Source organism: Gallinula chloropus (genome assembly GCF_964237585.1).
Source record: "Gallinula chloropus genome assembly, chromosome: 26".
In the NCBI taxonomy this organism is placed as follows: domain Eukaryota; kingdom Metazoa; phylum Chordata; class Aves; order Gruiformes; family Rallidae; genus Gallinula; species Gallinula chloropus.
Window position 1 is genome coordinate 383,451 of NC_140111.1, and position 16,040 is coordinate 399,490.

General features: G+C 47.6%; 1 protein-coding gene across 3 annotated transcripts in view; it reads left to right on the top strand.

The window, feature by feature from the left end:
* TANC2 (tetratricopeptide repeat, ankyrin repeat and coiled-coil containing 2) overlaps positions 1 to 16,040 on the top strand; it is a gene marked incomplete at both ends in the record, with an annotated part of 127,322 nt that overhangs the window by 18,616 nt on the left and 92,666 nt on the right. For 2 of the 3 annotated variants that reach the window (XM_084275466.1, XM_084275467.1), the window contains 2 exons: positions 8,283 to 8,354; positions 12,653 to 12,721. In XM_084275466.1, coding sequence (XP_084131592.1) covers positions 8,283 to 8,354; positions 12,653 to 12,721 — 141 coding nt within the window. Of the gene's footprint in view, positions 1 to 8,282; positions 8,355 to 12,652; positions 12,833 to 16,040 lie in introns of all 3 variants that reach the window. The other variant, XM_084275465.1, reaches the window with a different exon arrangement.

Here is a 16,040-nt window from a genome sequence, read left to right on the forward strand (position 1 = left end):
ATCACAGAATTGCATTTCTGCAGTTACAGGTCATGATCTTCTGTTACTAACGTGAATGTGGCGTCCCAGCTAGCTAACCTGAAAGCAGCAGTGCTGTCATGATTGAAGCCCGTGGAGGAAGACCTGTGCCTTGCTGAAATGATGTTGAACAAGCTTCAGAGGACCCACCAGTCCTTGGTTGGTAATTTCATCTGAAAGACTCCTAAAAGGACATTTGCATGGAAGAGAAGCCAGTGGAGCACAATACTCCAAAGGCTGATGGTTTTGGGTCATCCCCTGCCACCTCTTGACTTTCAGCCTTGTTTCTCATGTAAGGGGTCAGCTCATGGTTTGGAAACCTGTCCGTTCTTGGCCACGTTGCGTATTTTGTGGTCAAGTCCATTTGTCTTCCTCCACAGCTTTCAGGAATAGCTTGTTCCTGATCCCTTATCCCTGTTGGGGCTGCAGTGCCACCCCAGCCCTGTGATTTCTTCCTTCTCCCGTCTCTGCCTTGCGCAGCTCCCCGACACTGCAGGGTTGTAGCTAACCTCTGACTCGGATGCGGGCTTTGCATTCTGTACCATCTGCTGTCGTCAGATGCTTGCTTCTGTGGTGGTAAGATGCAGGCAGAGCGTGTGAAAACAAAACATCAGACTGTTTTTCCCCACTTTTTTTCACATGAGGAACGCCCGGGTTGGTGCCAGGAGGCAATTAAAAGGTCATCGTCTGGATTCCAGGAGGGGTGACAGGCAGGAGGAAGGATTTTGGTGGCTTTTGGTGGAAATAGCTTTGATAAGAAGCCCTAAAAACATGGGCGGTGCATTCACTGGAAGCGGAAAAGGAGAATTAATTCAGCTGTGGTATGAGAGTGCAGAACGCAACAAGAGGTGATGATGGAAGATGATGCTCAGTGTTTGAGAAAACAATCAAATGTGAAGAAATACAAGGGTTTCAGATGGGACTTGTCATTTCTTTCCCCTCCTATTTTTCCCGCATTACCTTGCTGTAATTCTGCTAGCACATTCAGATTCCAACAGGAGTTGAATGCCTTTCTACAGTGTCAAACCCCATGTCATTGTTTGCAGAGAAGTCACGGTGATCGTACAACCCCACCTGAGTATGTTTAATTGTGGCGATACTACAGTGAGAATCACACACATGTAGAGCCAGAAGACCTCTGTTTCCAACTGCTTGTTGTGACAGATCCTAGTACAGCAGTGCCAAAACCCAATTTCCTGTAGCAAGTCACAGATGAATCGATGGGATTGACCAAGGTAATTGAGTTTGGTACCTCTGGCTGGGCAAAGCCTTGCAGTCCACAGGGAAGGTGAGATGCACAGTGCTGCTCCAGGTCATTGATTTACTCTGTCACCTTGGGAGAGTCACTTGGAGCAGCGGTGCTGAATTGTGCTCGTGCCCCAGGAGTTGCAGTTGGGGACCTACGGAGCGGAGTCATGGGGTAGGGAGGACACGTTGGCTGTAGCAGCTCCGACTGTCTGTGCCAGCCTTGTGCGAGAACAGAACGCTTTGGTGGCTGATGTCCAGGGGAACTTAAAGCTGTGCAAGTACTTGAAGTATTGTGCTGGGGATTTTGGTAGGCTGTGCTGCTGCTGTCCTCGGCAGGGGCGGCTGTGGGGCTGAGTGTCTTGGAGGCGGTGGCTGGAGCCGGCTTTGTGGTGTGGGGCTTTGTGGTGTGGGGCTTTGGGGGGTTTGCTTTTCCCATGCTGTTAATCCCTTCGGACTGCAGGTGCTGTACAGCAGTGGCAACAGGGAGCATCACCTGGTCCGAATGGGTCTGGGGCCCTGGTTAACACCCAGGGAAGGAGCTTGGGTGGCCTTTGCGTTCCCACGGGCTCAGCCAAGGCCAGAGCGAGGCTTTCAGCAGGTGTGTGATGGGCTTGGGGGATCTCAGAGCCCTTTTCCTGAGCAACAGGGCTCTGAATCCATAATAAATCCCGGTTGCAGTGCTCTCCCTGTCTTGCTGTCATCGTGCAGGGACTGCTGAGTGCCAGCAGCAGACGGCCTGTCATCAGTGACCCGCTTTGAGCTCCAGTCACTCATACCAGCTTCTCCACTCTTTCAGGACAGCTGACCACTAAACCTTCCTGAAAACACTGATTGAACTTATAATTAGAGGAATGCACCCCAATGCAAAGACAATATTTGCCTTACCAAATAGGTAACTCTTGTTGTAGCTAAGAAAAGCCTATGTTGTATATAGTGTTAATTGGTTTTAGTTAATTACATTTTAACATATTCAATCAGTTGGAATAATTAGTGTATCTGTCATACTTTTTATTGAGGCTGAAAATGCTTGTGGTTGCTAGGTCCCAGACAGCCTTATTAGAGTGTACAAGTAGTTTATAATTTACAGATGGAGAGCGAAAGCATGTCGAGTCAGTGCTGACAAGGAGGGAATTCGGGAGTCAGTCATCGCTGATCCTCACTTGTCCCCTTCCCTCGCGCCAGCACGCGTTCGCTTCCCCGCCAGACACCCGCCACTCTCACTTGCAGAACAAAGGGTTTTCCTCCTTGTACTTGGAGATACGGTTTAGCACAGGAGAGGAGCAGTTGCACTCGATCTTAAAGGGCTTTTCCAACCTGGTCATTCTCTGATTCTGTGAATAAACTGACCATGTTTTCCATCTTGCCTATAAAGGATAAATTTTAACTTTCTTCCAAACAATTAACCAAACACCATTTTGAGTATTTGCCATTCTTCCTATCGTCAAATCGATTACATCCAATTATTCAACCTACTTATTGTCTTGTCTTGTAAAATAGTTCATGCTTACATCTCATCCCACGCTGGTGAAGCTATTTCTGACTCCGGTGGTGTGATCAGCTTTCTCCAAGCCATCCGTCGCGGTTCCTCAGCCTTTATTGACTGGGTGGGTAAAATTCCCTCTCCTGGACCTGCCTTTGTGTCTCCTTACAACTGCCAAAGAGCCAAACAGGTATTTTTCTCCTCTCTGGGAGCCATAACCCTGGCTCTGGTGTCTGCGCATCCCGGGTGGTTCTGCGGTGCCCCCACAGGAGCTTAAACATCATTTCAGAACAATAATTATAAGTTGATGCACGTAGATTGCAGCAAATTAGCACCTTTCTGATTCAGTGACAGCAAACATTACGTTCAGCTGATTGCTTCCTACACTGCCCCATTAACTTTTATGTAGTTTCCAAAAAGACCAGCTTTACATTTATTTAAATGATTAAAATAGCGAACGAGCGAGGCTGCTTCCTCCTCATTTAGTAACTGGACTGGGAGATTGTTCATCAAAACAGTTCTAGGTACAAGTACTGAGAATTTGAGCAGTAAGTCTGAACAGAATTCCTCAGCTGGGATGCAGCAGTCTTTGGTACCTTGTTGAGCTGAATTTTTAGGAGCACCAATGTGATTTAACCTGGAACTTGCTGACATGAATGGGACATAAGGAGTCCAGTCCTCTTCCAGGTTAATTTTGCTAATCTCATTTTATGTTGAGTTTGTGTGCTGTTGTTATTTCTCTTGGTCCTGTCCAGAAATTAATGTGACTTTTAAAAGGAGAATTGGTACAGCGCGTACTTGGTTCATCCGGGAATGTCGGCATTAGAGAAGCAGAGAGTTGGGGTGAGTTTATAAGGCTCTAAAGGGTACAAGACAGGTGTTTTTCTTCCAGAAGGGTTCTGGATTAAAAAAACAAGAAGTCACTGAAATCTTCAACATAAAATCCGAAATGTCAGCTCCCAGTATAATACACAGTCTTGAGCTGACAGTCTTGAGCTTACAAGTTGAGTTGGGGGTAGATTTGACCTCTGAGTGATGCTCTGTGTTCGCTCGTCAGTTGGGAGCCTCTGTCCATCTGCGTTGGCCCTTTGCACAGGTGAAGGAACGCTGGCTTGGCTTACAGATCGTGCTCTGCTCTGTAACGAGCTGGGCTGCAGTGCAGGTGCCGGGGGAAGCTGGCCTCTACTTAGAAATTCAGATGATGTACTTAGTGATGCCGTTTTAAAGTGCCCAGAGCTGGAGGTGCAGACATTGTGGTGTAGTTACGGGTAAAATCGCTGCTGTAACTTCCTCTTGTTTCTTCCATGGAACGCCCAAGCTCGGGCTCTGGTCTGTGGGCGTATTGAACAGGGCAGCAGTGCTGGGTTCCTGTGCCCTGTCGTGCCCCGTTACAGCCACCACTCCAGGAATAATTGGTGGTAATGTTGGAGGTTGATGATACTGAGCTTATTTCCAAACCATGGCACACCATGCGTCAGCACCAATCCTCAGTTGCTTACTGCTTAGTGGGATAGTATTTAGCTGAGCCCGAGATCAGTTTGTCTGCCCTGGGAATCCAGTTTATACGATGTTGTCTCTAACATTAGTTGCAGAAAAATAACTTTACACCGAAGTTGTATATCTTGTGTTGCTCTCGGGATTGGTCTGAGTACTCCGAGCTGTTCATAAGGGATTGGGCGTGTTGGGAAGCTCTTTGTTAGTGATCTGGCCATTGATAACCCAGGTCCATCCCATAGTTCCATCGGTAAAACTCTGCACCCTCAGCAACCCCAACCCTGTACCCCCATGCTCCCCAACACTGCGGATTTGTGTCAGTGGGGGTGGGAGCTTTATTCCATTAGCAAATTAATGCAGTTCTTAATCATGTTTATCTTCACGTTGAAAATCATGCTAAAGGTAGCAGGGTAGTATTCTTATATTAGTTTTCTGAAGCAGAAGCCCCCTCACAGACTAATGAACCAGGCAGAATTTTTGCTGCCAACGACTCTCCAAAGCCCCAGGCTCAGTCCAGCCTCCCCTCTGGCTCTGTTGGGGTACAGTTGCCTTTTCCTAGGCACAGCTCACGCCCCAGAGGACAGCAGGCAGCTGGCACGTGCCCTTCCTTAGCCTGGCTGGGATCCGTCGGGATCACCAAGAGTGAGACCTGCCACCACCTCTCCTGTGCTGGGCCGAGCCGCTGTGGGCTCTGGGGACAGTGGTGACGTCCTGAGGTCCTGGGACCGCTCCGGCTGGCATCGCCGCACGCGTGGATCCGGCGTTCCCTCACCCCCTGCGGCAGCTGGATTTTCTATCTATTGATTTATTTTCCTTCCTGCGTGCGGGTGTTTGGGGAGCACGATGGCAGCTGGGAGCTGCGTCGCCGCATGTTAACGCTGTGCCCGAGGCAGAGCTTTCCTTCTGCAGGCATTCCAGGCTGGGCTGGGATCAGGTCGGTGCCAAACTGCCGGACTGGCTTCATGTGAGTCTTCCTCCTTTCCCAGATGGGGTTCTGATGCGGTGCGGGTTTCAAGTATTGATTTATAGGCTGCTTGGGCAGCGCGAGCACTCCCTCAGATGCTGTTAGAGCAGCGGCACATCTAATGCAGTCAGTTCTTGCAGCAGATTTCCCAGCATGCGTACAGCAGGCTGACCCACCCTTTTCTTTTTCTGCCTTAAATTCGCTTCGTCAGATAAAAGAACAGGGGAAGATGTCCAGTCACGTTGGGCATTTGAGTCTCTTAATTCACCAGGGGACCAGGAATATCGGGCTGCTGGCATTTTATTTGTGAAACTTGTTGTCTTTGTCTTTCACGGGGACACCTGGCAGCGAGGTGATGCCGAAGCGCCGTGCTGTTTGCTGACATCAGACCGTGTCGGTGCAGATGCCTCTCACTCGTGGTTTCTTTTGCAGGGGTGGATTTATTTGGTAGGATTTGCTGAAAAACCCTTGGGGGGGGGGGGTGTTGTTTCTCCTTGGGAGTGGTCTGTTCACAGAACAGAGTTGTTCAGTGTGGTGGAGAGGGTTTGTTGTGTTGTGGGCGTTCAACGGAGAGCTGGTAAATGGAGGTGGGGGATGGACAGGGGGACAAGTCGGCGAGGGAACGGGAAGCTGGTGTTTCTCAGACCCATTTATAGTAGGAGAGACTTGCTTTGCTGGAGCCGTGACTAAACATGACGGTGCTGAGATTGCTTAACCCCTTTGTAATTGAGAGAAGATGGAATCGCTGCTGCTGCTGTTCGCTGGGCACACAGTGCCCCTCTCGGGCAGCCCTCCCTGCAGCCCCGTTCCTGCCTGGCTGCAGGGCTGTCAGGTGCTGATGAGACAGCATCTTTCCGAAATGAAACCACTGTCTAAATCTCAGTGGACTTCCTGCTAGATACGGGATAACAGGGGTTACTGAGCCGGCGTTTTACTGTGCCATTCGCAAAAACCCCCCCCCCATTTTCTGTTTCTCCCAGCAACTTCTGTGGAAGCTCCTTTAGCCTGTGTATCTCAGTCTGGTCTGATCTTTATTTTAAATGCACACAGCTATCTCTGTTTTCTAGCAATGATTTCACAACCGATGTACTTCCAGTGACCTCTTTTCAATGGTGCATCTGAGGCTTTGTCGATAACTGGTGCTGCACCATGTTGGTGATTGTTACAGCAGCTGAGTCCGCTGCACCTCCATGAGTGACAGATCCTGTCCACACACCATTGTCCCAAGAGTAGGTCATGCCTGTGAAGAAGTGTAGCTAGAACAAATACTAACAACCACCTAAAATCCTGTATAAATAAAATAACCAACAGTTTGTTGGGCTGACAGAGTCCTGATGTGTGTGTGGGGTGGTGTGTCAAGACTGTAAACTCGAGCTCTTGGAAGTGTGAAAATGTGCAAATTGACACTCCCCAGCAGCAGTGATCTGTCTGCTTTTTGTATGTGTAGTAAGGTAACTCTTTAATTACATGTGGTATTGTTCCCTAGTAACTTTGCTCCCCCACTGCAGGGAGTGCAGTGTGCTCAGAATTCTGATCTGTAGCAAAGAGCGAAAAATGAAAGAGTTGTGCTCTGGACCATAGGAGGAGTTGCTGCAGCGAACCCCGAGAGGGTATTAGCACCCCCAGGCTAATAAAGGGTCCTCGGGTACCTTGCAGTTTCAGTTGTATTTGCAATGTCCCATCCTTCTTGGAAAGCAAGCAGGGAGGATGTTGTAGGCCGTGGTCTGCGTGGTGTTTGAGCCCTGGCAGCCGGGCTGGCTTAGCGGGCATGAGCGAAGGAAGGGATTTGGAGGTGGTGGCAGTTGGCTTTAGGAGGCCGATGGGTATGTGTGGCTGTGGTATGAGCAGGGGAGAACACAAAGGTGGCAGAAAACCATGTTGTTGCACCTGGTGAAGGTGGCTGAGCATTGCTTCAGGGAACGCAGGGGCTGGATGAGTTTTGCTAAGGGTAGAGGAAAGCAGAACCCCTCCATAGCCTGGGCTGGGGTCTGGCTCTTCTTGGGAGTGTCAGTAGACTCAAATTTTTGGTCGCCTTATCGGTTGCAGCTGATGTGCTGCAATGCTCGACTTCCCTTTCAAGCCAGAGAGGCAGATGTAACTCGGATGTAATATGAGTTGCCAGTTTAATTACTTTATGGCCTGATGGGCCTGCCCAGCAAATAACTTTGGGGAGAGAGAGAGATATATATAAACCATAAATATGTATAGAAATATATATAAAACCCTGCCAGAGTGCAGCTGTTTTTCGTATAATCAAAAAGTACAAATGCTAAAATCAGCTCTTGAGTTTTTAAACAGTCATTTAAGAATTCAGTTGCTGCAGAACTATTTTTAAGGATCATAAACCCGTAAAGAGTGATAACCTCTGAACCACACAGCCTGTCCCAAGTGCCTGGCTTTGCTTCTCCCAGTCTGCACAGCTGGACTGTTCTTTGCTTTCAGCAGGGATAAACCCCCCCGTACTCCAGCATCTCTATCGATGTGCAGATCTATTGTTTCTAATCTGACCCGTTGGTCGATGAAGACCAGCATGTAATTAATTGTATGATATTGTATACAGCATCCCGCTCTACTCTTACCCAGATGGATTTGCTGTTTGTTAACTGTAGCTGCTTTCCGAAATGGTTTGAAGAGGATATAAGAAGAGTGGTGGTGTTCTTCCCAGCCTTCTCGTTTCTTAGTTGACAAATAATCGTAAAGGGAAACCATTTCAAAGAACATATTTTCTCCCCTGTTCTTTTTTCTGGATCTCTTTCTTCAAACGACCCGCAGTGAAGGGGCTGATCGGGGATGGGCGGCGTGGTTACTGTTTGCTTCAGGTGGCTGTGGGGTTGGTAGGAGGAATTAAAAAGCCTGTTTGTATCCTGAGGACCTCAGTGGTTTCACTTGCTGTGAGCTGGGGAGAAACTGGAAGGAAGAGCCGAGGACTCAGTCAGCAGCTCCCCCCTGTTCCACGGCGCCAGAGGGACCTTTTGCTCTGTGTTCCTGCAAGATAGGCGATGGTGCTCAGGGAAAAGTTGCATCTGCCTGACCTGTCCACTATGATGTTCTATTTCTGCTGTTTTGGTTCTCATGCAGATGGAGGGAACGAGGAGCCACCAGACCGAAGACAGGCAAGTGTAGACTCCCGCCAGAGCCGATCTGGGCAAGGTAAACCTTAGTGTTGTTCTGCCTCAGTGACTCGTTTCTCATCTGTTCGCCTTCTATATATACATTCTGTGTTCTTCATGAGACCTGTAACCCTACAGAGTCTGTAACCATCCTTACTATCCACATAGCTCCTCATTGCCTTCTAACACCAAGCATGACTGTCCCAGCCTGGTGTGAAGGAGTTTAGAGTAACCCATGGTGCAGGCTTCAGCGGATGGCTGTCGGAGCTCGTGGCATGAGCTTCGGTGCAGATCAGCAGGCTGCTGGCATGCAGTGACCACTGGTCTGCCCTGCTGATGGCAAAGGGGAGAAGGTGGCTGGTTCTCAGGAACTGGGTTGTCCTTCTTGTGATGGGATGGATGAGACCTGAGCCTTGGATGGGAACGTCTTTCACTTGGTTTAGTTCCATCCTCCAGGAACAGGAGAAAAGGTCCTGGGGAGAGAGTAGTCAAGATAGTTTGTATATTATTTAACTAACGACTGTACAAACTCTTCTGTTGACTGTCCTCCATTCATCATGCCCTTGGTGGCTAAAACCACTGCTGGAGCCGTGTAAGGGGGATTTCTGTCCCAGAGAGCAGCAGCTCTTAGCTCTGTGCTGGCTTATGTGTCCTTTGAAGGAGCTCAATTCAAGTTTTAAGCGTTTTCTAATTTGTGAGGGCTGTGAAAAGGCTGGTGCTTTCACACAGCTCTTTAGGCTGAGAAGCACTTTGGGAAGGATGGCTCTACTAGGTGCTATGTGCGTTGACTTATTTTCTCGTTGGGATTGCAGCAATAATTTTCCTTTCATTTAGGTTCAAGCCTGTTGTTGTCATGGTGTCCTAATGACTTATTATGGAGACATTTTCTCCAGAGCATTGTTCTTTTTTTGGCAGTGTTCCAGTGTTGCCTGGGCAAAATTATTGCGAGTGATTGAAGCCTGCAGTTGGAATTAGGGGGATCGGAATTCACAGTTAAAACCCTGAAGCCCCATGAAACATCAGCAGACAAAACTGCTCTGTTCAATAGCAATAAAAAGATCCTATGTTAAAATATTTTATTATTTTAGATTTTCTTATTTTAAAATAGAAGAGTTAAAGTCAAATCGGGAAGGAGCGAGGGAATTGATAACTGTGTGGCTGTGGCAGCCTGCGTGCCAGCAGCGTTCCTCTGCTCCAGGAACAAGGCATGAATGGTTGCTCTTTTCCAGGCACCGTTAGCTCGGACACAGCTCCTGTTGTGTTACTTCTGGAGGCCGAGCCTTGCCTGCGGTCCTGGCGTTGGGCCCTGCGATGTCCTCTCATTTGTCTGGGCTTCTCCCTTGGTTTGCTGTTATGAGATAGAGCAGCTCTCTTGCTGGCTGCATTCCCCTCCGCGTGTTTCAGACCCTCAGCTTCTCCCAGGTTCCGTTCAGCCTGTTTATTCAGCACCCAGGCTGCTGTGGAAAAGTGACAGTTTGGGACAGAGGGCATGAGCCTTCTTTTGCAAACACTTGCCAGAGAACGACCAACCCGGTCTGTCTGCCTTGGGGAGGATGACTCTGGGAGTTGCAGGAGCTGGCGAGGAGTTTCAGCTTGAGAGGGACCGGAGTGGAGGGGAAACAGGTGAAAAGATACTTTCAGCTTCTTGGAGAAACAACTTCTGTGCTAAACATTTCCGTTGGGATCGGTGGATGTGTGTGCAGGCACAGGCTTTCTGCAGTGTGGAAGAAGTCGTCTCTCTGCTCCACAGAAGTACTGTCTTTGCCTTCGCCCTGTCCTGTGCTGGTGTCTGTGTGTGTTAACCTGTCTCTTTCATCACGATGGGTTCTGGAGTTTTCCTGTGTCTGGATAAACCAGCCAGCTGCTGTGGGGCTGTGGGGTCAGTTGTTTAAACTTCCACATGACAGGATGAGATCCCCAACTATTGCAGCTCTTTATAAAGGTTTCTTGTCTCGGAATACTTGAAGAACGGGTTTATTAGTTCCAATATGCAATTTACAGTTACATTTTATAGAAACAGACTTTATAGGCAAACTGTTGGAGTTCCAGTTCAGCCATGGCTGATCCCCAGGTTGAAGGTTTGATAAACCCAGTATTCTTTCTGACCACAGAAATTGAACATCATTTCTGTGACCTCAGAGGTGGGACCACTGCCATTTCTCAGATCTCTTTCAATCAGACACTGTGCAGCACATCAGTCAGATGGGACAAAGGAGGTACTGCTGGAGAGACACGTGTGCTCTCAAGGGCAGGTGGGTCATGGTGGCGCATGGCCACCTCGCTTGGATGGTCTCTGGGTGGTGAGAAGCAGGGCTGAGCCGCAGCTCCCGTAGAGATGGGTGAGAAGGCAGTAATTCTCTTGTCTCTGGCTACAGCCAAATATTATATATATATATATGTGTGTGCATATAAAAGGCATAATGCTATCGGCAACAGCATCTCTTAATACAGGGGGAGAAAAGGAAGAGTAACACAGATCTGTTTTTCCTTAAAGGGATGTGCTCTGTTAGGCATGCGTGTGCACACTTAATTACAGCAGCATGAAAAGAATAGAACAACACCAGTGTCTGGCTCGTAGCTTGTGTGGCAGTGATGACAGTCTCTGATGAATAAAGCAGCTCAAACTGTAGCGTATTTACTAGAGGAGTTACAGTAAGTCACCTCTGTAAGGATTAGCCTTCCAGTCTGTGGTCAGTAAACTGGGAGCATGGCAAGTGTTGGGTAAGAAGAGACTGAAAGGATTGTCCTGCACTCTGAGAAGCAGCCTACGTGTAGAGCACCTCAGTGTCTGGTTTACTTTCGTGTAGAGAATGGTGCAGAAGTGCTGAGGGATGTTCCTGAAGGTTGGCATCGGTCCTGCATGGATTTTAGCCACAAATGATCGTACCTCTCAGTACACTTCAGGAGCTTGTCCAAGATACTTTGCAGACAGGCTTTTCCTCTCATCGTAAAGAAGATGTTGGGTTGTTCACGTTGTCCTTTGGCTGGCTGGAGCAGAGTTAGTCCCTTGTCTCCTCTGGAGTACCATGTACTTGTACCATGTATTTGAGGCGTTTTCCCTTTTGTCTTCTCCCCACTTTTGTCTGTCCACCCCAGGAGTTAAGTTTCCTCTTTTAAGCGTCTTCTCATGTGCCTTTGAGACCCACACAGCTATGTGGTGGGAGACACATAACAAATGTCTTTATGGAGGAAAAACAGCAGTTGGTACTGAAAGCTACAGATTTAAAGCTTTAAGTTGTTTTTGCAGATGAACTGTTAGTTTGTGTTAGGTTGTTAATCTTGCTGACCAGAGGTAAAGAACCAAAAGCTCTTGACCAGAGGTTTCCGTATTCTGGAGCTAACAGGAGGAACCTCACAGCTCCCCATCTTGCTGGTCTGAGCCACCCACCCTTCATTTGTCATTAATATTTATTGCAGCAATCAGCAATACAGGCCTTTATTGTTCTATCTCCACTTGTTGTCATGTTATCTGATGTCTTCTGTATGGATCTGCAGGGAATGCGACCCCCCCATATGGGCTTTGTGGGGCTCCTGGGCTCCTCTGGGTTGGTTGGGAGGTGGAGGTGGCTGGTTTTGGAGCTTCTGTTCTGTTTTGGGGGGGGTTAGGCTAAACGTCCTCATGTTGAAACTTCAATCAGCTGGAAGGGTTGTTTTTTTTTAAAGCAATCTAAACCCACAAAAAGCTTCGCAGACTGTGGCTCTGCCCACTTTCTGTTTCAGTGGTGGCTGCAGGACTCTGAAAGACACATTAAAAAGTACTGAAAAGAACTCCTCTCCCGGCTCTGGCCAGGCCGCAGCTCACTGCCCCACGCCGCCAGCACAGGGGAGCTGCATCACCGCGTGCTGCTTCCTCACCACCTGACATCCCTTCGCTGTAAGAGGGGTGCTCCTGGATGCCTCCAGGGCAGTCAGGGGGTGTCAGATCAGTCTTCGTGTCGAGCAGTACTCTGTGTTATTGCCAAGTGTAAGTGGAATTGGCTGCAGGCTGTTCCTGTTCACGGTGGTTTTGTCAGTAAACTGTGCTCATCCCACCCCACGGGGGGCTCCGTCTGTTTCTCCTGGGGGAGTGAGCGAGCAGAGCTGTGGGGCTGAACCACCACAGCTCCCTATGATTACGCTGGTCATAATCTAAGAGAGAAGTGCTGAGATGCTGTTCCAGAAACACTTCAAGGGAAGTGCCAGGACTGTGCAAATCCAACAAGGAGAAAGCAGCCATCCTGGCAGGATGGAGCTGTGCAGCGAGGTGGCTCCAAGCCGGACAATCGTCTCTAACAATGATACAGTTGGGAGACTCCCTTACATTCTGACCAGTTCCTCTGTATTTTGTATTCCCACCAGGCACCTCCACAGAGAACGACTGTGCTTTTGAACCAGACTACGCAATTCCGCCACTCCCAGTGACCGAAGGTATGCAGCACATTCGGATTATGGAGGGCATGTCCCGCTCCCTTCCATCCTCCCCCTTACTCACACATCAGTCTATCAGTGTTCGGCTCCAACCTGTGAAGAAGTTAACTGGTAAGGACTTTTAATAAAGTTCAGTGGGGCTTTTAAGGTCCGTTGGTGCAAAAATCTGTAAGAAAACGCTTTGAGCAAACTTCTGTGTGTACAAGTCAGCGTTTGTTTGTTATAGCAGCTACTTTATCAAAGCCAGGAGCAGATTGGATTTCATGCTGACAGAGAAATCTTTCTATTCTGGAAATGATCTCCCTGTCTTACAAATATTCTCTAGTTTTCCAAGAAATTTTGTAGCAGAGTGTGTTTCAGTTCCACTTTGTATTGTGGTTCATGCACGGGGGAAGTGTTACGGTAATTGTAAAGAACTTCGTGCTAAAATTTGGGATGCTGAGAGACTACATTGGAACAATGCATACTTAAAATCTGTTTTATTTATCTAATCTGCTGGTATTGTGGTTTGAACACCCAGAGATTTTGAAGCACTTGGATTTTCAAAAGCATTTTGACTCTTAACATCCTCTTCAGAGTCTGATGTCGTGTTTCCACTGATAGCAGTTTTGAGAAATTTGCTTCTTGCCTGAAATCTGACATTCCCTCCGTGCCCATCCTTAAAAATGACCTGCCAGTGTACTGTACTTGTAGTGAGAGAAACCTCCAAAAAAGAATTGGTACTGGATATAATCAGATCTCTGCTCTGCTTATCCCAGGGAGCTCCGATACGCTTCGTATGCTGCAAAGGACAGGAGGAAGGGGTGATGTCAATAAAAAGCTGATAATTGTTATTACACAAAAGTCAGAGAAGAAAAGTGTAGACTCTTGGCTTTGTTTACAGGTTCATTTTGGGGCCCTGCACAAGAACCTGCTGGAAGTTGATTGGGAAGATGACTCCGTCTGTCTTCTCCTTGCTTACTTTTCTCTTCTCAGTATCCCGTTCAGCTGGACCCAGTTGGGTGCAGCATGGAAACATGCTGATGTTTCCTAGCACGTGTCTCGCTGACTCCAGCGGAGCTCCTGATGTGCTTAGAATTCAGAGTGTGTTTCAGTGCGTTGGTGGATTAGCGTGAGTTTGTAAATTATTAGTTTAATTTACTGTTGATATTGCAAAAGGAAGGTGTTTATTTTACATCCTCGTGCAGTCATTACAGGAATTTGTTTGCTTTCATTAAGGTAGTGTGTAGGGGAACTGGGAAAGTAATGCTTTACCCTCTTCGTTATTCAGAGTATTCATCACGTTCCTTAACGATTCCTTATCCTCTGCCTCTCCTAGTTAATCTGAGGGACTTCAAAAGAAATCCCAGAGCTGCAGAAAGAGCTGGCTTGTTGAGTGACTGCCCGTTGGCTGTGTCCACAACTGGAAAGGGGTTTGGGCGTTGGTGTTCTGTCACTGGGGACATCGACTGGCGGTTGGCACAGACCCTCCTCATTCGTATTCCTTGAGGAAGGAACAGTCTGTAAAATTAAGAACACTTGGCATCAGTATCAGAGTTCTGCAGGCAACTTCGCAGCCTTGTGCTGGACTTTTGATGTGCTTCTCCTCCACTTCACCCAGTGCCCCTCTCTGATTTTAGAGGAGTTTTATCCGTGCCAGCGTACTCATAATCTGGTAGGATTGATAAGCAACTTGGTTCAGAGATCCCAGCTAAACCCAAGCAGCCGGTGGTCAGGCAGTGAACGCGTGGAGACAGTTCGCATTTGTGGTGGTTTCCTCTTCTGCTTTGTCTCATCCTGCTGTCCAGTCCATAATCCTACACAATAACAGCAGTGATCCCTTTTGGAAAAGGGATGAGGGTGATTCTGGGAAGCTGAAGTGTTACAAAGAGAGGCTTTTGTCCGGCTGACAGTTGCCACATGGATTTTTCAAAGCGACCTTCAGAGCATAGAAAATTGTTGAGAAATTATCCAATTGTAGGGGCTTTTTCATGCTGTTTGCTTCTTACATAGGTTTTGTGTGTGACTAACCCATTCATGTCATGATTTCCATATTTGCCAAGCGGAAAAGTACCGGTTCTTACAGAAAACACTTTGTTGTCTCAGATTTTTTTTCCCCTAAAGATTTAACTCCAAACACCATTTGCAGCAACACGTGATACTGCCACCTCCCAGATTTATGCTTCCTGGAATTCTTCAGAGATGAAAATTTAAACACCAAAGACTCTTTAGCTCTCTTCTCAGGGTGACTTGCACACATCCAAGTGCTAAAGTCTCTTGGCCCATTCTGAATGTGCATACGTCCTTTCCAGCATAGTAGAGTAGGTTTGGCAGCTCTGATGGGGTGGGGAAAGTGGCTTCAGAGATGACCCCATTCTCCTAGGCGCTGGGGGGGGATCATGTTAATTTGGGGTTTAGTTTACCCTTGAAAAAGGAAAAGAAACCTTAATGGTGCAGAGAAACTTGCCCGATGGAAACTGCATTGCTACCCATCTATTTATTTATTCACCTATTTTTATTATAGCCTTTTAAAGTTCTGAACCTGGCCTTGTAAACAAGTCAGCCTTTCCTCCCCAGAAAAGTTAAAACACCCACTTTGGTAGAAAGACCTTGTGTGGCACTTTTGCTTTCTTCCAGAGGAGCTGAGGTTGCTTGCTGACATGTTGGCGTCTGGGCTTGGTCTCTGTGCCTGGACTCTCAGCTGGACTCAGAGGTTGAGAACCATTTGGTAGGGTTTTCCCTCTGTTGGTGGTTAAAAAAACTTCACAGCCATCATGACCTTAGTAAGTGAAGTAATGAGCTCATCCTCTCCTGCCAGGATGACCCCTGGTTTGGTGGTGGCTGAGGACAAGTTCTACATCAGTGTGTTCAACCTCTGTTCATGCTGGTTTAATAATTAATTGTTTTTATAACAGCAGCAGCTTTATTAGCAAGTGTTATGTAAAAAATATGTAATAAAAAGAAAGGAAAAAACAATTAAAATAATGAAAATTAATTATAATAATAATTAAAAAGAAATAAACCCCCACACCCAAACCCTGGCTCTCACCAGTCCAGGATAAATATGTAGAAGACCCTGTTTTGATTTTTGTCCAGAATAAAATGAACACTGAAAAGGCCCCATGGTCACTGCATGGCCATCTTCAGCCCCACTGGGTTAAACGCCCTGCTCCCTATTGCAGTGTGTTACTGATGGCTTGAAGCCATGGCTGTGATGGAGATAATGCAGTGGGGTTGTGTGCTGTAGCTTCATTCAGGAAAGCATGGCTTTTTGGGAGGGTGCTTCCAGAGATGAATGTATCTAAGTGCTTTTCTGAATCGGTGCCAAACGTAGTACCCA